A 14126-nucleotide genomic window follows, 5' to 3' on the forward strand; every position below is an offset into this window, starting at 1 on the left:
CAAAATCCAATTACTGGAATCTGAGATACTGCATATCAGATTAAACGGTGTAGCGCCACACGCAGGCCAGTTAATCTCTCACGGAACAAATAAAACATATAGCTGCGATGAATCGGTCTCACCTGGATATAATCCAAATATAACCTGCATGTAAAGTGTCGCTGAGAAACAAATCAGAGTCTGGAAAAGTGAAGGATTCGTTCAGAGCTGGAATTTTACCAGTAGGAAAAAACAACAACGTTCAAATTATGTCTGATTATCAAAAACACAGCACACCAATGGCTGTTTTCATTTGTTTTCAAACATCAGTTACACAATATTTTGTGTATTAACGTATATTTTATCTCCATACAATATAATAGTTGAGGAAAGTACTTTTATCGCTACGCAGTTTACAGAAACATGATGACCACCGGACAAAATTTAAACTGAAAAATATAACTTATGTAGCTAAAATAACCTCTTGTGCTCACTTTCACTTCACTAAAATTCAACTCAGGGGAGCGTGCTATTACATATAAATGCTTTTACCAACTACTCCATTCATGTTCGCCCTGATAACGGTTTTCTTAAAGGCTTTCCCATCCACGGTACACCTGCACAGCTTATTCCACTTACTCTGGCTGATTAGACTTCTGAGGACTGCGTGTGGGCGTGTACAGGCGCTGTTTTACTGACACCTTCGCCGCCCTTTTGTTAGCTCCGTCGGCCGTGTTAGGGGGGAACAAATTACACGTCTAAAGGTGTAATTTGTTCATTGTTAATCACACAGGGAAGTCCAGTGACCTGACAGAATTCCAGACATAGCTTCCCCCACTTTCACCCCGAGCAGAGGTCTACTCATCAGCCAAACACGAAGACACCTGGCAGCCCTCGAGATGTGCGATGGGATGGAGTCATTTATCAGCTGTGTGACTGACTCTGCTGCTTAAACTGACAGTATCACACAGGCATTCAACATATTCCGGTTTAGGACTAATATTCTAAACTCAGTTATTGAAAACTCAATTGTGTATTGTTTCCTGAGTTGCACAGAACAGAGCTGGATTTCCACTGGAGGACTTGTTAGACCCAGTAACCCTCGGCGAGGGGGTTAACAGCGTGCTACCCACCTGCAATGCTGCATACTGTGTGGCAAAGGTGAAACGGCTGCCTGGCGTGGCTGCAGGTTTCACACACCCTGCTGCCGGTGTGAAGAGAGAGCGGTGAATGGTTTAGCCTACTGTAATTAGGGAACAGATATCAGAGCCGCTGAAGGTAAACTGTGGTAAATCACATTTGCTTGGTTCTTCATCACAGTTAGAACTTCTTTCTTTCTACTTCCAGGCTGCCGACTGAACAGCTGTGGTTTGAACGTGTTAAATATATAATTCCCCGATGCTCAAGACAAACATTTTGAGAAAAACATCTTTTTCCCCCCATGTTTTTCACAGCTTTTTTTTTTTAATGCATAACCAAACATTATTTTTGGACCACATTGACAGCTCTATCCTGCTTGGTTTGGGTGTTGTTCACTATTTTTTATTTTTTTTGCATTTATTTCAGGATTTAATAAGCATCGTCTAATCTGAATTTTAAAATTGTTACTTATTCAGATAAAAACAAATTTAATGCAGCTTTTTTTTCTTTTTTTTTTTTTTTTACAGAGTTTATACTGGCATTTAAGTGGTCTGTTAGATAAAATAAAAAAAAGATTAAAAAGTACAAAAAAAAATCTGTTTTATAATTAGTTATAAACTCAGGTGACACTTTAGATGTGTTGTTTTGCCCAAGTAAATTTCAAAAACATAAAAATTTTTTAAACTCAAAGCTTAAAAAAGCTCCTGTTTTTTGCAGCTGTGGTGCACCCCGTCTCGATGACCAGTTTTCACTCGTTTCTATAAAAGAAAAAAACGTCTCTCCGGCTATGCACATATGTTTAAATCTAGCAAACTGTTTACACAATCCATGAAATCTCCAAAGGAGATGAAGAGGAGGATTGTGGTGTCAAAGCCGAACAGAAATATCTCTGTAAGGCTGCTCTGTGTTCGCTGAATGGCTGAGATTAACTTTCACACAGCTCACGCACCTTAATGCTGTGATTTCTGCAGGCTAGCACGGAAGAATATACCATGTTTTGGCAAATAAGTTCTTTGATCAACTTATCACGGTGTGCCAACTGGGGTTAAAAATAAAACCACAGCTTTTCTCAGGCGGCTTCACGCAGCACTTTGATCTCCCGTTTGACTAGCACAACATTTTTGGATGTATTCAGTCAGAACTCAGCGAGATGTACAGTTCTGGCCAAGAGGATATCTTTAAAAATACAGAAATTGGGATAGAGCTGTTAAAAATGTTTTCCTTTCTTTGGCGAGAATATGAAAATCTTGTTTGTGATCCATTTCAAAGGATATGCTACATCTCGAGCATGGATTCCTTTTTTTTTTAAGGAGATGCCAAATAACTTTAAAAGAAAATCGTTGGTATCATGCTGTTTTTCAATCCTTCTCAAGTTGTTGTAGAGGCGATCAGACTGAAGGAAAAAATGAGCTTGTAGCATAAAAAGAATGAACTTTTCTTGATTAATTCTGCAGCAGCATGAAAAATCTTTTCTTTTCTTTTAAAAGAACAGTTCCACAAAGAAGGAAAAGGTTGAACGTCTGATTTGTGCTATTTACATTATTTCCACTGGATAAAGTCACACGCACAACACTCGCTGCAGACATTTGTATGTACAAAGGCGCACAGTTGAATGAGCACAACCCAGACAAAGACACACACACACACACAAACACACGCTCCAAAGCAGGCTGGCACTCGTCTTTGCCCGTCTCGCGCCTTTCGCTCCACCAACACAATACTGTCACATTTTGGCGTGTCACATGGACTCGGAGACAGACAAGGCTGCATTATCAACAACTGGCTGGGGATGTGTGTGTGCGTGTGTGTGTGTGTGTATCAGAGCTCAGACTCAAGTGTGTGCGTGAGAGTGAGAAAGAGTGTTAGAGTTCAGGTTAAGGCTGAGCCGTCAGCGGCAGACAAGCCCCATCAAGTCTCCCTCCTCTGTCTAACACACACTCAGCCTCTCGCCTCAGGAGGTGAGAAGCCGCTAATTGGCAAAGGGCGAAACACACACACAGACACACACACACACTTGCTTTAACACTACACACACACACACACGGACTGACGGTCAGCTACAGTCGTACACAGAATAGTACGAACAAAGAGACAGAAATACAAAGAGACAGATGGACACACACACACACACACACACAAGTCTGGCTCTGAGAGGCAACACTACAGTTTGTGTCTGCTGCACACAGCTCGACCTGGTAGACGCGCGCACATTACTGTAGCTAATAATACACGCTGTCTGCCTGCTGACTTTCTCCTCAACTTTCCCACTTAGTTATTATTGCATGACTTGATGGTTTTTAGTCACTTATATATTAATAGACTCTTTGAGTTGAGCCTGCGCACAGAGCTGACCTTAAAAGAGGGAATGCTCGTCCTCTGTTCTTTGGTTTTCAAACAAAGCTCAATTAAACCAGAGACTCCAGAGCCTCAGCTGCCCATGAAATCAACTCTTTAGAAACCGTTTTTATGAGATTTATACAGACATGTCATTAAAATGGGTCATATTAAACGGGACCAATAATAGACAAATGTATTTTTCCAAGTTGCTTTTTGTCACTTGCAACATAAACTGCACAGCTTTAGGAGCCGCTGTTGCGTACATCGATGGAAAATTTGAACATCTAAAGTCTCAGAACAAACTGGGAAACTATAATGAATGACATTGTGTTGCCAACAACTTTGATCCTTCACATTTAAAATGATTTAAGTTACTTCATAACCATGCAGGGAACAGCAATGAGAGTTGGGCAGAATGGTAAAACCTTCCAACCAGCCACTAGTGGCCCATTCAAACCACAAAGCCAGGAAAATACTACAACAAAAAACTGCAACTACAACCAAATTACAGAAAATGTCACCTAAAAATAACAATCTGGTAATCTAATTAGCAAACCTCTGATGGCTGATATATTTATCCAGTCGTCCCACCGTATATTGCAATGTTCTGGCTTCTTCCCCTCTCTCTAAGACTGAGTACAGACACTCTATGAGAGAAGCTCGTTTCTGCTGCTTGTATCCATGATCTTATTGTTTTGATCACTACCCCACAGACTGTTGTCATAGGTAAGAGTAGCACACAGATCAACTGGTGAAACACAGCTTTCATGCTCAGCTCTCTCTTTACCAAGGCATCTGTCAGTCTTCTAAACCGCTCACCCACATCATGCACAGGACCTTGAGAGACTAGTGGAATAGACCCTATTCCAACTAACACTGCCCGAGATGTGGGATACAGCATTGGATAGGCTGGACTACCCAAAGAGAACCTACACAGGCACATGGAGAAGAAGCAAACTCTTTACAGACATGCATGTATCCAACATGCATCCAGCCACAGCTGTGAGAAGTTTAGACCAATAGAACCAATGTTTAAACAATATTGTGTGCATGCCTCTCACCCTATGAGAGCTGGGATATTGTTCAGCACCCCTGCTCAACAAGCTTTACATCAACACCTCGCTTCATCACTGCTGCGACAAAAGGATAAAGACACGAGAGCACCCACTCCACACTGCTGCCACAGCCCAGGACTCTGACACGGCATCCCAAGAAGGTAAGCGCTGGGCTGAGTGTGTGTGTGTCAGCACTTTGTAGGGTTTGTACATGAGGGAAACAGAAGGGCGCTGGAACTTGAGAGTGTGCGTAGTGGGGAGGGTGGGGTCACAGTCAGGTAAGCAGAAAGGGAGCGGGCAGAGCCAAAAACAGCACTAGCAGCACTAAATAATGCTTCAAAGCTCTTCTGCAGGTCTTGCACTGAGACCTTCAGGACAAGGAGAGCTGTGGTTGATTTGAATCATCTCTGACTGCTTTATGTACGATCAGCCATGCAGGCAAGGAACAAAAAAGATTGCATGTGCTCTCTACCAGACTCTACCAGACAGGGGGGGAAACACACCCCTGCCCTTAATGCAGCTCACCAGAGAACAGAGCTCTGTAATAGAATTAATGTAAACCCGATCAGTGGGCTGGAATACAGTAAAGGCACAGAGCAGTGCTCTGCTCCTGCACAGCATCACATATAGATCAGCATGTTTAAAGACTGTATTCGGTTGAAATTTGGATCCATGGCTTTCTAAGATGTAGCAGACACTGTTTTTTTTGCTACTGGACCATTTCTGCAAATCTCTGCAGCAGAGGTTTAGGTTTAGCAGAGCCTGGGTTAAGATAAAACATGACCATGCAGCGAGTATGGGTCACTTCGGGAACACTGTGGAGCACATGCATGACGGGTGCTTTTAGTTTAAGCGTCATCATCACCTTCTTAAACCTCCAGCCAGGAAGGCAGGGTGCACTATATGAAGCGTGGGAGGGAGTCATGGGGTTCCTTAAATAGGTATCGGTCTCAAACTGGGAATGATGGGGAAGATGTTTCTGTGCTCCCTTATCACCCTACTCTGTTGCACAACTGTGGAGCAACTCTTGCCTGATGGAGCTTCTCGTGAGTGGGACCAGCTTACGTGCACCGCGCGCCTCATTTGCATAGGGAAAAAGTTGGAGAGCCTGTGGTCTGAGATATGAGTGACAGCTCAGGGGATCACCTTCCTAATCTAGCTTCCCGGCTAGCTTGTTCATCAAATCACACAGAACATGACAGCTAACGACACAGGATGCAGGCAGGGGGGAAAGCACACCTCTCAGTGTGTGTGTGTGTGTGTGTATTCAGGGCGATAAATGATAAGAGCAAGTGCGGAGGTCACGGTCAGTGGGGAGGCGGCGATGCCCCGCAGGGACAGAGACATAGCGGACTGCTGCTGTGGCCCCGGCAGGATGGACGGCTGCCAGAGCTAGCCTGCTCGCTGCTAATTTAGCCTAGCTGTGCTGTCTGGCGCAGCTTGGAAAAGCGGCTCCAACTCTAACCAGCAACTTAAACAGTCTGGCTCAAAGTCAGCCGCCCCTCACGCCGGCACAGCCTCGCTAGCGTTTTTAGCCACATCAGCTAGCATAACCAGAACATTCCTGCAGCCGCCTACGATCACACACTGTGCATTTACCAAAAAAACACATAAATTACTCAGAAAAGGTCTCAGGCTTCCTACCTTTGAATGCAGCCGCTAACTTGCAAAGCCACCGGGTCTGCTTGTTTAAAGTCTGATGTTGTGTTGCTAGACGTCAAGTCCAACTGCACTACAGTGGTTTCCAGTCTGGGAAGCAAAATAAAGCCCAGCTGTCCTACTGTACAGTACATGCTGCTGACAGCCGGGCTCTACACAACGCTTTGGCGACACCTGCCGGGCACACGGCATTTAACAGGCAAAGTAGTAAAAGTTTGATAACTCGCTGTTCCAGAGGTCACACGGGTCAGGAGCAGATTTGCAGCAACATTCCCAGTTCACCGCTTCACTCAGGGACATTTCACAGTGATGTGAAATCTTGCAGAATTTAAAAGAGCCAGACCATGCAGTGCTTTAAAAGGAGCTGATACAATGCCAGCATGACTGATCAAACCGAATACAAGACTGTACTGTTTTTCAGCTTTCCTTTATTCTCATTTGAATTTTTAAGGATTTAATGGCTTAATTGTTACCATTTTTATTCCAGCTAAGTCAGACTTTAAATTCAGGAAGTTTGCTTGAAGAAATCTGCTAAAATAAATCTGATTGAAAGTCAAATCTGGGATTTAAATGAAGCTAACTGAACAACTAGCCCATGACTTTAGAGTAAGAAACATTTTCACTGTTCACTTGTTATTGTAAACGAACATGATGCCCAGAAATCCACTTACTAAAGCTCATTACATGGCAGCCAATCTGAAGTTATTTATACAGAGTAGTGCTTCCATCATGTGGAGGCTAGCTATGTCATTTATCCAAACCACTTAACAGAACTCGGATTTCTGAAAACACATTGCCTTCTTATAAAATAACTGGGCTTTTGTTAGATTCTTTAACAAGTTGTAGCATTAAGTGAAAGCCTTATTGTACAGAAAGTCTGATTGAATGGACAAACAAACAAAACAAAAAAAAAGTGAACATGAATATAAAGCTAGTGTTCAAGAATATATTTCATAAATCATATTTGTCCACTTTGATACCTCTCTGACAGCAATGTGGGCTAAAGGAAAAAACAAAAGACACTGCACCTTCAATTGTCACAAAACTTTATTTAAACATATATTACATACAATATATTACATAATTGCTATTCAAAGCATGTGCAAATTGTAAATCAAAACATGTTGGGATGTTTAACAGTATACTGCCTTCATGTTAAAACCCGCTACACAAGTAGGAAAAACTGTACAAAAGAATAGTGTTCTTCAGCGTATTGTCACAATGTGTGGCACTAGCAGGTTAACAACACCTCCTTGATAAAGTTTCCCCATTTCCATCCCCTTCAATATCAAAACTGATTATGGAAGCAAATCCAAAACCCCCCGAGCAATTTTGGCCATTTGCCCCGGAGCCAAAATAGGAAACAGGGAGATAATTTTCTGTGAGTGGAACAGTGATTAACACCAGTTTTGCCATGGCAACCATACTGAACAGACCTGGCAAGCTGCCGAATGAAAACCCCACCAGAGGAAACTCTTTTAGCATGTAATAACAATCATTAACCATCCTAATGTTGCTGTGAGCTGCCCTGAACATGACTAAATTAAGTACATCTGGGCTGTTTGGAATGAGCCTTGGAGGTTGTGGGGAAGTCAACACATGGTGCTGACAAAGGCTACTGCGCAGGTGGGCCCTGCAAGATGAAGAGCCATCTCCATAGAAACAAACACGAGTACAGAAGATTAGGAAAATGTTGTGAGATGCAGACAGAGCTAGAATAGCAGTTTTAAAATGTACTCCAGGAAAACTGAAGCTTTAAATCTATTCGGGTCCTTGTTTCAGTTAGGAGGTAATGGCAGAGATGACTCCACAGAGTTCTGAGACAAAAAGGTATGTATCCACTATGTAACACAACAAACAGGCAAAAATGTGGCTTTTCCAAAAACAAAATCCCTGCAGTGATGTTACCAAACAGCAAACAAAGGCATTCCTGCATGCCCAGCTCCAATTAATTCCAAAGTATCTCAGCTGGTGCCGCTACTGTCCGACAGACCATGGCAACAGCAATGCTACTTTGTGACATGACTCAGAGAGAAAGCGAAACACCAGATCCAGAGTCAAGTGACAAAATGCATTAGCTCTCTGGAACGCCAGGGCCGTGCAGACTAATTGTGAGCTGGACAGATTCAAACTACTCAGCTTCAGGCACAAACAGGCGCAATCATTTTTCATCGGCCAGCTGAGGACACCTGTGCCTTATCCACAGGCAGCTGGGGCTGTGTTGGCAGGAGTCTCACTCAGTCCCCCTCAATCAGCTATAGCGTGCATCTCCAAACATGACGACAAGGAAGGATTTAAATCCAGAGGCTGACATTATTTGATCCTTAGACCTTATGCCTCTTATTCTGTCACTCACATCTCTCCCACAGTGAAGAGAACAGAGAGGAGCACCACCCAAAGCCAGGCGGCACGACGAGGTGGCGTGGGATGGTTAAAAACGGTGGATTCAAGGCAATGCCTCACCAGTCAGCTGAATAACAAGACTTCCGCTTGTTTCTGACTGGATGAGCAGCAAGCCGCTGTGTCCGCCTGCGGTACTGGGCTTGAACTGGACGGGTAGCTTCAGATAGTGCTGGGATCTAAAGGTCGAGGAAGAACAAAGACTGTTACTGAACGGCTGTAACAATTTGAAATGTGTGTGTATACATAATGTGAAGAAGCACAAATATAGATTCAAAATGCATTCAAATATGCACTGCACTCATCTAAAAATAAATAAAATCCTACACTGTCACCGTTTCATATTGTTTCAAGTATAATTGATATCAGTCACAACCACTTTGCACTGTTAACACTTGAACCTGAAATGACTAGTCCGTCTACTATTAATACATCTTTTAGCCATTCTAAAACAAAGTTTTAAAAAGTATTTTATTTGTGGATTAATTACTGTTTTCTAATGTTGTACAGAACAAATAATGAATCAATGGTGAAAACAATCACATGATGCAGCCATATATCAATGACTAGCACTAATAATCCATTCATAACTAGCAGAAAATGAATGCAGGGATTAACTACAGCAATTTAAGGTCCAGTTTAAATTTTAGTTGAGGTTAGAGAACTACTTCAACTATACTGGTTATATATTCAAGTTGGCTTTTGGTCAGCTTTAGATACAGAGGTATTTCAGAACCAAATGCTTATACTAAGACCCATACAAGGGAAACTGGAGAAGCATTTCTTTAAACCTGTGGTCATCGTAATGAGATCCACAACATGCTGGGAACACCACAATCACAAATCCACACACAGCAGTGCTCACAGCACACCTATCGCAAAGCTGGGGGAGGTTCAGGTTGTGACACTGTTTCACATAACTGTCATGCTTCACTATGGAATGTGTCACAGTACTTTAATTTTGTTGGTGAAGCAAATACATTTCAATAAGTAATTCATTTCCATACTAGGCTTCATTTTAGCCACTACAAAACAACAAATAATGTGCACATTCTGAACACTGTTCCTCACCAGCACAGCACAACACAACACAACTGGTACCTGTGACCAGGTCGCCCCTCCAAACGCCTTTGTCAGGCAAAAACATCACTCGTACTCAGGCCTCGAGTATATACTCTAGAAAGTTAGATCATCCTCCCGGTCCCAGCTTCTCACAGGACCTCCCACAGTGAGCATTCACAATGGGAAAATGACATTATGCAGTCTCCAAGTTAGACCACAGAACATCTTTTTGATTAAACGTGATCTAACCAACTACTCAGTTGTATGACAACAATACCAGAAAACTTCAAGAGCTCCAAATAAGCCTAAACCAAGTCTAAAAGCAGCAATCAAAAGGTTTGTGTTTGTTGTAATAAACATCAGACTCACCTCAGAGAATATCTGGAATGCTTGATGTAGAAGGGCTCGCTAGGGTTTACAAATTTCAGCTGCAAGTCAATTAGAGAAGCCACACATCACATATCAAATCCATGCAAAGCACAGTGACAAGTGTTAGGGGTGTTACTGTATTTTTCACTCAGTATAATTACATCAACTCAGGCATGCAATTTCTTTTAGTGGTACAGAGAATCACAAATATAGTCAAGGTATCTCTACTTCTGCTTCCTTAACACATTATGTCATCTCCAGAGGCAACTCAAACTTAAAGAATGACTTCTTTTAAAACAATCTCTCATCTTACTTCCTTGCTTGTGTTAACCCTGTGACAACTTCACTTTTCTGACATGATCTTACTGCATTTGCATGTAAGTGAACTTCAGTTTCTGCTGCAGTAGGCAAGAAAAAAAAAACCTTACACCTTCATGAGAATAAATTATGCCCCACCTCATGCGTGTCGGACGAGTTGTTGCGGACGTTGACCTTTAGAGAGCTGGACTCACCCACCCGTGTGGCAGGGAAGGTGTACAGGTCCTGTGGTGAATACACACCCCTCCGCACGACCTCCTCCTGGCTGAGGATTACAAAATGTGCCACTTTAAACGGGGGGCGTAACCATCATGAAACAACCGGAAATTCACAGTGACTCAGTGTTTAAAAACATCATAACTACGGTATGAATTTAGGTTGAAAGGGGTCCTATAATTTTTTTTTCTGTCAAATATGCTGTCAGAGTGGGGGATACTCAATTTAAAAATGCACAAGTTTAGAAAAAAAAAAGTTTGTATGAGTGATCCACGCACAAGCCTCTGGCTTTGACCACAGAAACCCCAACCACCTGCAATTCAAACCTTCTGTTTGTGAGTAGCAGCCAATCAGTTGGCCTGAAGGGATAGGAGATCAAAATCACTCCATGTACTGAGAAGCTGTATAAAGGCCGAGTACAGGATAGATAATCATGCAGAACTACTCTAGCAGGGTACAGGGATAACAGTTAGAATTCAATTCTAGCACAGTCATTTCATAAAATCATCTTCTTGATTTCCTCCCATCACTATAGCTAATCTAAATTTACTAAATAAACCCACATGTGCTACATAAAACAATATTCTTGTGTTTTTTCTGAATGGGATCTCCTCCATGATTAGATTTAGGTGGAGTTACCTGATTTTGCTAGATGAGGACTCGGGTCTCTTCTTGGTCTTGACTGTGGCCTCTGTCTTCACTAGAGAGCAGTCTCCTTCCTGTGGTCCTCCCACTGGTCCAGATTTTGTTCCCTTTAGACACAGACATTTAAGATTCAGCCTGTTAGCTTTCAGTGCAACTTTAGAACTGCTGCTCACTGAAAAAAAAAAATAAAAAATACAAAAACAAAAACACCTGAATCTAACACCATTTATCCCTGGGAGACATACAGCTACGTGCTGGCTTACTAAATTATATGGAGAGACTTTGACTTGACAGTTAGCTGTAGAGCTAAATATGAGTGTTATGTTTTGCATTTTGTTTTTCCAAAGTTTTACAAACTAGAGTCACAGATTGGTATTTAACTCTACTCAAAGACTCGGCGTTACACTTTAAACACCGCATCTAAAAGACAAAGCAACAACAACAAAAGCACTAGCATCACAGCCACTTAACCTACTCATGTGGAGCAATCTCTCTGACATCCCACTTGCTGTGCATGTATGCTCTTAAGTTAACCGATTCTGTCATAACACTTCACTTTAAAGTGTTACATACAAGAAGCCCACAGACCCTTCTCAGCAGGGTGGCTCTCCTTCCCATCCCACAACTCACTTGTCTCATTTATTAATTCTGTCACTTACACTACAAAGCCACAGTCAAGGTACTGCTAATGTGTGCAGCTTATTTGAAAGTAACTGAAAGTTAACATCACAATGTGCCTCTGTAGTGAAAGCACTGGCCATATCCATATTTTTTTGACTGAATATCAAATATCTAAAGTAAAGTAGATTAAAATTTGTCTGAAAGTACAGTTTGTGCTATAGAAAACAAACTTGAACTCAGTTTTGTTTTTAATGCCATTTTTTAAAGAAAGCTGAAGGTGTACCAGGATTCCAGTGCCTCTTATATACTACAGAAGAACAACTTTTATTTTCCCTCATTATGGTGTTGAAAACCTGCATGATTAGTGTTGCTACACAGGAAGAGGGTCCTGGGAGAGGCCCTTCTGTGTGTGGTTTCTGTGGGTTTTTTTCTGAATGACTGAAAAATAAGCTGGAAAAAACTCTTTCAGAGAATAGATTCTATATTTTGAGGAGTCTACTTCCTGGTTTAAGGGGAAGGGGGGAAAAAAGTCCTCACGGTGCCACAGAGCTGGAGGCGGATTCGGGTTTTCTGCTGGGGCTCAGACACAGGGTGGCACTCCAAGTCCCAGAACTGGGCATAGTCCCCTCTGTCCCTGGGCAGAAAAGTGATGGGCACCTAAAAAGATAACAAAAAAAAAAACAAAAAAAAAAAAAAACATTGTAGGACGCAACTGGATTTTATTTAACCTCATAAAAAAATCTTACTACAGAGTTATGCTTCTAGATGGAAAGTATAAACTTCTTAAATTCACCTTCAGTGTTTGATTTAACCAAACATTTAAAACTCACAGATGTGATACATAACAGAGTAACATAGAAACATCATTTTGAGTGTGTCACTTGACTAAAAAGAGAATTCCAATGTTAACAGTAAAACTAATTGCACATGAAAACTGTATCTGGTGAAAGGAACAATAAAATTAATGAAAGTTTTAATAGAACACCAATTTAAAAATGTAAAAACAATAAAACTAGATTTTATAGGTTTTATGATTGGCCATTAGATTTTTTTTTTTTTTAATTAAAAAGGATCCTTTTCCCTGTGAAAAGCATTTGCTGGAAATCTTTGTCCCTTTATAATGACCTACTTTAAATATTACTGGCAAGTCTACTGCGAGTACCTACCTGCATCTTCTCATGGGCTCCCAGGGTTCCAGAAACCCTGGAGCATCTGAAAGCCGTGTAGGTGGCCCGGTAAACGTCTCCGCTGTTGTCAACCCCCTGAAGAGAGAGTGAGAGAGTGAGAAAGGACCACAGTTTGTAACAACATAAGCTTGGATCAAAGCAGCCAATAACATTTATGTATTAGAAACATAATACATAAATCAAGGGTGCGAACAAGTACAAAGTAATTACTAAGGTAGTTCATGAAACAAAACGGATCTCGCAACACTCACATACAAAAGTAACTTCAAAATAAACTACAAAGCCGTAAAAGCAGAGATCTCCCAAGAGATATTCAAGAGGAGCAGGAGAAAACAGCTAATAGAAGAAAGAAGGGAGGAGAAAAAAAGCACCTTGACATATGGAGGAGCAAATGATGACAGGTACCACCTCACTTCCACGTTCCCATTCTGCACCTCCAGCTGGGCCTCTGAAGTACAGGAGCAACATAGAGACGTTCAGTCTCCCACAGGAATAGATGCATCACGTGCTACCTACAGACCACGACTAAAAACTGACAGCCTGGAAAGTATTTCATGTTTAAACTGAAAGATAATTGTTGTAAAACTGTTCAGACACGAGCACAATGTAGAGCTTTAATGTTGGTCAGAGCAAGTTACTTCCAGCGGTAAGCCATGTTCCTACCTGATGTCTCCCCTGAGGGTGTGGTGGGGAAGACTATGGTCTTGTTGTTGATCTCTACCATGGCCTGAGGCATCTGTGGGTTAAGCGATGGCCTTGTGGTGAGCCTGCCCACAGGCAACAAGGGGGTAGCAGCCTGAGGAGGCAGGGCTGACAAACTTGTATCTGCTGGGGCTGTAGACACATCTAGAGCAAGGTCTCGACGGATCTGAACCTTAATAAACTGAAACCAGCTCAGATTTAGCTCATGTCAGTTTCTCACAGTCTGAGTCAGTGCTGTTTGGAAAAAGAAAAGTTGCTAATATCCCATACCTTCTGTTGACCATCACACTGGACATAAATCTGTCCACTCCAGGGAAGCAGGGAAGATTTAGTTGCCAATGACGGGTTGGGGCTGATCAAGATCTGCAGGTGGCACCTTGGTTTATGATAATGACAAAATTAGATGCAAACATAACATTCAGCAGATTTATGCACA

At 41.9% G+C, this 14126-nt stretch overlaps 2 protein-coding genes across 3 annotated transcripts in view; both read right to left on the reverse strand.

Moving 5' to 3' along the window:
* Positions 1-6305, reverse strand: part of LOC146377141 (low-density lipoprotein receptor class A domain-containing protein 4-like) — a 252368-nt gene extending 246063 nt beyond the window's left edge. For both annotated transcript variants that reach the window (XM_084944948.1, XM_084944949.1), the window contains exon 1: positions 6156-6305. The gene's annotated coding sequence lies outside the window, so the exon portion shown is untranslated. The remainder of the gene's footprint in view (positions 1-6155) is intronic.
* Positions 6306-7199: 894 nt separating this feature from the next.
* Positions 7200-14126, reverse strand: part of cep192 (centrosomal protein 192) — a 31404-nt gene continuing 24477 nt past the window's right edge. Inside the window, exons 44-52 of the mRNA XM_084943635.1 lie at positions 13961-14066; positions 13652-13871; positions 13360-13436; positions 12968-13063; positions 12339-12458; positions 11175-11287; positions 10458-10584; positions 10002-10060; positions 7200-8749 (exon numbers count right to left, since the gene is read on the reverse strand). Of these exons, the coding sequence (XP_084799761.1) occupies positions 8617-8749; positions 10002-10060; positions 10458-10584; positions 11175-11287; positions 12339-12458; positions 12968-13063; positions 13360-13436; positions 13652-13871; positions 13961-14066 (1051 nt within the window). The 3' untranslated portion in view covers positions 7200-8616. The remainder of the gene's footprint in view (positions 8750-10001; positions 10061-10457; positions 10585-11174; positions 11288-12338; positions 12459-12967; positions 13064-13359; positions 13437-13651; positions 13872-13960; positions 14067-14126) is intronic.

Source organism: Perissodus microlepis, chromosome 11 (genome assembly GCF_051167445.1).
Source record: "Perissodus microlepis isolate ML-2025 ecotype Zambia chromosome 11, ASM5116744v1, whole genome shotgun sequence".
Classification (NCBI taxonomy): Eukaryota; Metazoa; Chordata; class Actinopteri; order Cichliformes; family Cichlidae; genus Perissodus; species Perissodus microlepis.